Here is a 7,812-nt window from a genome sequence, read left to right as displayed (position 1 = left end):
AATAAATAAAATTTTAACAAATTAAACTCGAATAAGAACACTCATATAAAACTATTATGCTATATTGTAAGTTTTTATTAAATCAGATTATTAACAGCTCTAGTTTATCTGTTTGTAGATCAACTAGAAAAGAGATTGGTGGGTGGACTATTCCTATACGGAATTTCAATTAAAAAAAAAAAAAGAAATTCAATCCTTCAAACCTAAGAAAATTTTCCTTTTAATACAATTGGAAGGCAGGAAGCTTAATCTAATTAATAATTGTTTGAAATAAGATATTATTTTATTAAAAAAAATGAAAAAGAAATTTTATTTTGTCAAAAGCCTACTTGGAAAATTTTAAATACTACTAATAATAGAAATTCACGTATTGTCCCATCAATACCAACTTGACTGTTACCCACCACTAAGCTCCTACCTCTGGCCATTTTTAAATAATAATAATAATAATAATAATAATAAATTAGGAGTGTTATTAAAATGGTAAGATTAAAAATTCAAAATAAATCTTTCAAAAGGTTTATACAATGAAATAATTTATATGTAAAAAAATTTAAAAATAAATATTTTTATTATTCAATTACAATATAAAAAAATGTATGATATTAATAAGATTAATGTATAAAAAGTTTATCCATATTGATAAAACTGTTCAAATTTAGAGAAATATTTCTTCCTTTTCTTATTTTTTTAAAAAATTTAATATCATTGTGAAAGCTGTATTTATATAATATTATAGCACTTGGTTGAAATATATAGATGAATTTAGACTATGTGATTTAATTTTATATTAATAAAGTATTTTATGATATTAATAAATAATTATAATTAATGATAATTTTTAGATTTTACATTAATATAAAACTCATATTATAAAATATTAGTTTGATATAAAATTAAATCACATAGGTTGAAATAAACTATAAATTTTGAAAAAATGAATGACGTTAAAAAATAAATTTTTTTCTGAATTTTAATATAATTAATAAATCAGTTTTTATATTTTTAAAATTAAATATTTAAATATTTATATAATCAATACGTTTAAATTGGATATTATTTCATTTATAATTTCATTAATTAATCGATTAAAGGGAAATAAATATTTAAAATATTTAAAATATTTTTATAAACACTTAAATTTTTTTAATATAAACGAAATATTTTATATTATATAAATTACACTATAATCTTAATATTTTAATATAATTAATGAATTAATTTTTATATTTTTAAAATAAAAATTTTAAATTCCTTATATTTAATTCGCCTAGATTTTCATCTATATAAATATTAGCTCAAAACTAATGGATGATCAAATATTTAAAAATATAATTTATTTTTAAATAAAAATTTATAAATTATTTAAAGTATTTTCTAAAAAATTTCAATTATAAATATTAAAATATTTTAATAAATAAAAATTAAATAATAAAAAGTGCTAAAATTTAATTAAATATGATATTATAAATAAAAATTAATAAAAATTTAAGTGTTTTTTTTAATAAAAGCTAAAAAATTTTAATATAAAATTTGATATTCCTCTCATAAATACTAGAAAATATAAGTATTTAAAAAAAATTAGATATTAAAATAGAGCAATAAATTTTATTTTTTAAAAAATAAGAATTTTATTAATAAATATAAATATTAAAGAAAAAGAATCCTTCCCTCCGGCCTTCATCCATTTTCCTCCTCTTACACACAGAGAGATTTCCAATAACCATGTAAGTGACTCGGTCTTCGATCCGACTCATGACTCACGTCTCTTTTCCTATTCTCTCATCCTTTAGTTGACCGCCGGCCTCTTTCTCGAGAAAATTCTCAGTTTTCCCGCAAACTTGGACCTTTTCATTGCCGCTTTTTCTTTCCCATTTTTTTTTATATAAATCTCTACCAACCTATCCGTAAGCGACAATTCCTTTACCAACTTACCCTTTTTCTCTTTTTTTCAACTTTCCCTTTTTCTCGTTTTTTTCTTCCTTTCTGTTTCTTAGTCCAAATCTTCACACGCCATCTTTTCCTTTTTAGTTGCGTTAAATCCAAATTAAATTTTCTCTTCTCCGATTACTAGAGGAGAGATCCGTCGTCCATTGTTCAGTCACAAAGTCGCCGTTTTTGGGTTTAACGGAGAGATATCCCGGAGATGGGAGCAGTAGACCAAGAAGGAATCGCTCGGCGTTTCTGGATCAAGTCGAAGAGCGATTGGACTTTTGCCATGTACAGTCCTTTCTTTGTTAGCTTGGCCTCTGGTAATTTGGATACTCACACTTTCCTCAATTGTATCTCCCAAGATGTCCATTTCTTCAAAGCATTCGCTCAGGCGTAAGGATGATCATTCTTCGTCGTCTTCTTTGTTTTTCATTTATCGATCATGATTTTAGTTTTGTAAATAATAAGATTCGAAGAGTTGCTTCATGTATTTTTGGTGGATTTTCTGATTGAGTTTTCCATTTTCAGATACGAACTGGCAGAAGAATGTGCAGATGATGATGAAGACAAGAGCGCAATTCGCAAGTTGAGAAAACGCGTCAAAGACAAGCTTAAAAACTACGAAGCCATTGTGCATGTACGATTCCTAATATCAATCCCCACCCTTTTGTTTTGCATCATCTTCTATTTTCTATGTTTTTTTTTCTGTAGTTCTAAGCTTTCTTCAATAGAGGTCTTATCTTTTACACTTAAGGATTTTAAAGTAATAATCACACTTTCTCATGTTAGGATCAGTTTTTGTCTTTTACAATGAGCATCCTTTGTATCTTTTTGTTGTACTGAAAGTGGCAATATCTGCCAGGATGGTCTGGCTTGTGATGAACAAGTGGATGGTTGTGTAATGAGTATGTAACCTTGTCTAGATGGGTGATTGTATTTGTTGAGTTTTGATTGGTCGCATCTCCATTTGGAACACTTTCAAGTTTGTTTGTTTGTCACGTACTTTGATAATTTCCAATAATTCAACGAGATTTAGTGGCAGAACCACATTTAAGGATTTCTCGTAGTTGAGCTTTTGGGTGGGTGCAACTGATAAAATGCAGTCCTTGTTGTCCTTTGTTTATGTTGAGAGACAGGCAAGCTTCTTATGTTGATGGAGAAACAGTGCTCATGGTTATTTAATAAAAAATGTGCCATCAAACCTGTGGATTTTTACTGGGTTCCTTTGTCACTGAGGCTAGTGATTGCTTAGATTACATAAATATTGAACTGTTAGTGTCTTCTAATTTCCCTTCATTATAGTATTCTAGTCAGTTTGCGTGATGTAGTCTCAAGCAAATTTGAAATTACCATACAGGAATGGGGCTTTGAATTTCCAGCAGAGGGCACTCCCATTGTTGCAACTGCCAAATATACGGATTTCTTGCTAGCAACAGCCTCGGGGAAAGTTGAAGGAGAAAAAGTTCCTGGTAAAATTGCAACACCTTTTGAGAGGATAAAACTTGCTGCCTACACACTTGGTGCTATGGCACCATGCATGAGAATCTTTGCTCATATATGCAAAGAGATACATCATCTTCTTGATCCAGACGATAGCAGTCACATTTACAAGAGGTGGATTGATAATTATTGCTCTGAAAACTTTGAGGTTTGTCAGATTACCGTGATATAGCTTTCTTCTTGGTTTTCTCTATAATTTTTCTGTCCTAAGGAGAGTACTTACTCTAGGTGATTGGGGAAAATTTTCCAACTACTTGCCCATTTTCTTTCTGAATTCAGGCATCAACTCTGCAAATAGAAGACATGCTGGATAAACTAAGCATCTCTTTGACAGGCGGAGAACTTGAGGTCTTAGAAAAGCTATATCTTCAAGCTGTGAAACTTAGAGTAGATTTTTTCTCTATTCAACCAATTGGCCAGCAAACAGTAATGCCTTTGTCTCGGGTGCAAAGTCCTGCTGTCCGCCTCACTATGTTTTGTGATTTTGACATGACATGCACTGCTGTTGATTCCTCTGCTGTTTTAGCTGAAATTGCAATAATAACAGCTTCAAAGGTGGATTTAAACGGATCTGAAACCAAACTCACTCAGATGTCATCAGCTGATTTGAGGAGTACATGGGGTGTTCTTTCAGCTCAATATGTTGAAGAACATGATCAATGCATAGAAAGCATCGTTTCTAGTGAAACAGGTTCGTCAGCTGTATGGCTTGATTATTTTAGTTTTATGCTTTGTGGATTGCACATGGTGCAGTACTGAGATCAACCTTTTCTTGGGTTGCTTTCTTTTTGTTTCAGTGGAAAAATTTAATTACGAAGATCTGTGTAAGGCTCTTGAACAACTTGCTGACTTTGAGAAAAGGGCAAATACAAGAGTGATTCAGTCAGGAGTATTGAAGGGTTTAAATCTGGAGGATATAAAACGTGCTGGTCAGCAACTGGTTTTTCAAGATGGTTGTCCAGGCTTTTTCCAAAAGATTGTGAGAAATGAAAATTCAAAAACTGATGTGCACATCCTTTCATACTGCTGGTGTGGTGATCTCATTAGATCAGCATTTTCATCAGGTATTCCTTCTTGAAACATCATTTTCCCCCCATGTCACTTGTGTTTAATCGTCATCAGTTTGTTTACAGGTGTTTGCAAATGTGTCAATTCTCAATCCATGTTTAAAAGTGAAAAACATATTTAAGTTTTCAACGGTTCTGATCAACTTCTGCATTTCCAAATCCTATATATTCATCCTTCTCACCGACACTAAGATGAATGCAATTCTATCCTAAAGCTGTAGATAAACTGTTGGACATAGCAAAAGGGCAAGGAGTTACTATGTGTTTTTTTTTGGGAATTGTTAGTTACATTTTAATTGTATATCAGATTTTAAGGTGGATAAGTCTAGCCAAAAAGCAATTGTTCAGGTAGTTATTTGCATTGCACTTCATATTGCTGTAGGTGATTTCCTTGGTTTGATCTCACTCGAAAATTAAGCATTCACCATAAGATAAGAAGAATTTTAAATATGGCATCTGCTCTAGTAAAATCAAAACTGATTCTAACACTGCTCTCGTCAACCCTTAGCTAACATGAACAGTTTGGCTCTGCCAAAAAAAAAACTCTACTCCTGAGTTTCAATTCTTGTTTCTGTATGATTTATAATTTATTCTTTGTTGTTTAATTGGTGATTTAACTGCAATCACATGCAGCGTATTTTTCTGTTTGCCCCTGTTCAAGATATCAGGTCTGACATGCTATATTTTTTAGCTACAATCCTATTTTATTATTTGCCAGAATTTTCCATGATTTCAGACTGTTTAGTTGAAGTTTATGCTATGTTTGGATAAAATTGTGGAGAGAAAGGAAACTAAAGGGAGGAAAATATATTTTCCTTTTTTATTTTCCCTTCTCATATTTGAATGCGTGGAAAATAAAAGATAATGAAAGGGAAATAGATTTATTTTTTTATTTGAAAATGAAAGAAAAGATAAAAGAAAACAAGTGAAAATACTAATATGCTCTTATTGTGTAAATTACATTTTTGCTAATAGTAATAGAATCTAATCTATTAAATAATAGTAAATTTCACTTAAATCATCCATTCATATCTTCTATAAGGTTGGAATAAATTATATACATATATATCTTTAACAAACAAACTTTATTTTTATTTTTATATCATTTTATTTTACGAAAAAATGTGGAATCCAACCATCCTTATATTTTTTTAACCTCAGAATATTATCATAAAATTGGACACAAATAAGTATGGTGTTATAAAGACAATCTAAAAAAAGACTTGTCTTGTATTAATTAATGGTAGGAAAATAAATTGAAATAGATAATAGGGGCATAAGGGTAATTTCACAGCAAACAGTAGACTCACATTTTTCTCACTTTATTTTCCTCCTGATATTTTTTCTTTCCTCTCCTCTTTCCACCAATCAAACAACCTGTTAAGGTCATAATGGCTCATAATTAGTAAAATGAGTTTATGTTGAGCTAGGTATCTTTGATTCTTTTTTCCCCTTGTGCTTTGTCTATAAATTAATTAGTAAAAGATAATGTTGATGCAATATTTGCTTTTCCCTAATTGTTTTTAAGGTAAAAATCTTTCTTTTAAACATAATCTTGAGTTTGTTTCCTATGAACAGGAGATCTAAATGTTCCCCAAATATATTCAAATGAGTTGGCTTATGAAGAAACTTTTTCAACGGGTGAAATTGTTAGGAGAGTGGAGTGCCCAATGGAAAAGCTTCAAGCTTTCAATGACATCTTGAAGGACCGGAATTCGGATGATGTTCAGCAGTTAACTGTCTATGTTGGAGGATCAGTGGGTGATTTGCTTTGCCTACTCAAGGCTGATATAGGTATTGTGATTGGTTCAAGCCCAAGCCTAAGGAGACTGGGAGATCATTTTGGCATCTCCTTTGTTCCATTATTCGCTGGTATGGTGAAGAAGCAGAAGGAACTTGTTGAAGGCGGCTCTCCTAATTGGAAGGGCCAGCCAGGCGTTCTATATACAGTATCTACTTGGGCTGAGATACATGCATTTATTTTGGGATCATAATTTATGATCTCTTTGTCATCGTCGCATTAGAATAAACACCAAGAAAAATGCATATACGTAGGATATAGACTACAGATGGTGGCTAAATTTTTTTACCACAGGGCCACGGGCGAAGCCCTTATATTTTTTCCACTTTAGGGATTGCCATCCAGATATACAGGTACGTTGTAGTTAGTTTCACAAGAGTCAGGTTGTTATAAGAAGCCCTCTCTTTCTAATGCCTTGTTACAATTTGCTTTTGAAGCTTCTAACCACTGAACTTCAAAATTCGAAGTTGTTCAGTCTGGGAGATTTTCACTGGTAAATTTTCATGGGGGGAAAGAGAAAGAGGTTGAATTGTCGTTGCAATCTTTGAAAGACACAAAAAAAAAAGATTGCAGAAGTTTATGGTTGTATTAGAAAGTTGATATATTAATGCAATATCTCTGTGTGTGTTTCTTGTGAATTGTATATGAACTCTGAAATTTTTTAGTTTTTAGAATTTTGTAAATTGTATATGAATATTATTACAAAAATGTGTATCATCATGTGAGAATGTTCAAATCAATAAATGAGTCTTCAGAAAAAAAGCAAATTTTTTGATGGCAAATGATAGATTTATGAATTAATAATCCATTGGTATTGTTTGTGGTCCTTAGGGTCCCATCTAAGAATGTTGTAATTTTTATTTTTCTAAAAATGAAAAAAAACATGAAAATTTGCTTCTTTTTAATATGTGTTATTTATTTTATAATAATACAATTTTTTTTATAATAATACAATTTTTTTTATCATTGTAAATACATATTTTGTTAAATAATCTGTCAATTCCAGGTTATAAATTTAGTTTGAGAAAAGTTATTATTTATTAAAAATAATTTTAAAAAAAGGGACACAAGAACTCTTAAGTTATTTTTGTCAATCAGTTTTGGTGAATAAACCTAATCTCTCAAAAATATTATAATAATTGTGATGAAAATATATAAACAAAAATTCATATATTAAAAATGTTTTAAGAGATTTGCCTTATTTATAAAGTGATTATACTTTTTTATTATTGATTATATATGTTCTGTGATTATTTCATTAGCTCATAGGGAAAGAAAATAATATAAAATAGAAGAAAATAAAAAGAAAATGAGAGACAAAGGAGTAAAGATTCAAAAAAAAGTTAGAGAAAAAAAAATCTAATTGATTTTTGTTTTAAGATAATTGATTTTTAAGATAATTATAAATTAAATATTAAAATATATAAAAATCTAATTAGCATTTAGATTACCAATAATGATATTTATTTTAAGATAATTGATTCTCTCTCTATTAAAATTAAATTAATTAAC

The 7,812-nt window shown here is 29.6% G+C and overlaps 1 protein-coding gene across 2 annotated transcripts; it reads left to right on the top strand.

The window, feature by feature from the left end:
• Positions 1-1,679: 1,679 nt before the first annotated feature.
• LOC110630194 (bifunctional TH2 protein, mitochondrial) lies at positions 1,680-6,943 on the top strand. Of its 2 annotated transcripts, XR_006348293.1 has the most exons (7): positions 1,680-2,325; positions 2,461-2,569; positions 3,290-3,580; positions 3,712-4,123; positions 4,230-4,496; positions 6,078-6,653; positions 6,738-6,943. XR_006348293.1 is itself a non-coding variant. In XM_021777555.2 (6 exons), the coding sequence occupies exons 1-6, from the start codon at positions 2,147-2,149 to the stop codon at positions 6,491-6,493; spliced, it is 1,674 nt and encodes a 557-aa protein (XP_021633247.1). In that variant the 5' UTR covers positions 1,680-2,146; the 3' UTR covers positions 6,494-6,943. The 2 variants fall into 2 exon arrangements, 1 of the variants encoding a protein (XP_021633247.1); XM_021777555.2 differs by having other exon boundaries at positions 6,078-6,943.
• Positions 6,944-7,812: the final 869 nt, after the last annotated feature.

This window comes from Manihot esculenta, chromosome 13 (assembly GCF_001659605.2).
Source record: "Manihot esculenta cultivar AM560-2 chromosome 13, M.esculenta_v8, whole genome shotgun sequence".
NCBI lineage: Eukaryota > Viridiplantae > Streptophyta > Magnoliopsida > Malpighiales > Euphorbiaceae > Manihot > Manihot esculenta.
This window is presented reverse-complemented; position numbering and strand designations above follow the sequence as displayed.

Coding starts and splice junctions, on each gene's coding strand:
- LOC110630194 (XM_021777555.2), top strand. CDS start 2,147: ATGGGAGCAGTAGACCAAGAAGGAATCGCTCGGCGTTTCTGGATCAAG. Junction 4,124..4,229: donor CATCGTTTCTAGTGAAACAG/GTTCGTCAGCTG, acceptor TTTTTGTTTCAG/TGGAAAAATTTAATTACGAA. Junction 4,497..6,077: donor TAGATCAGCATTTTCATCAG/GTATTCCTTCTT, acceptor TCCTATGAACAG/GAGATCTAAATGTTCCCCAA.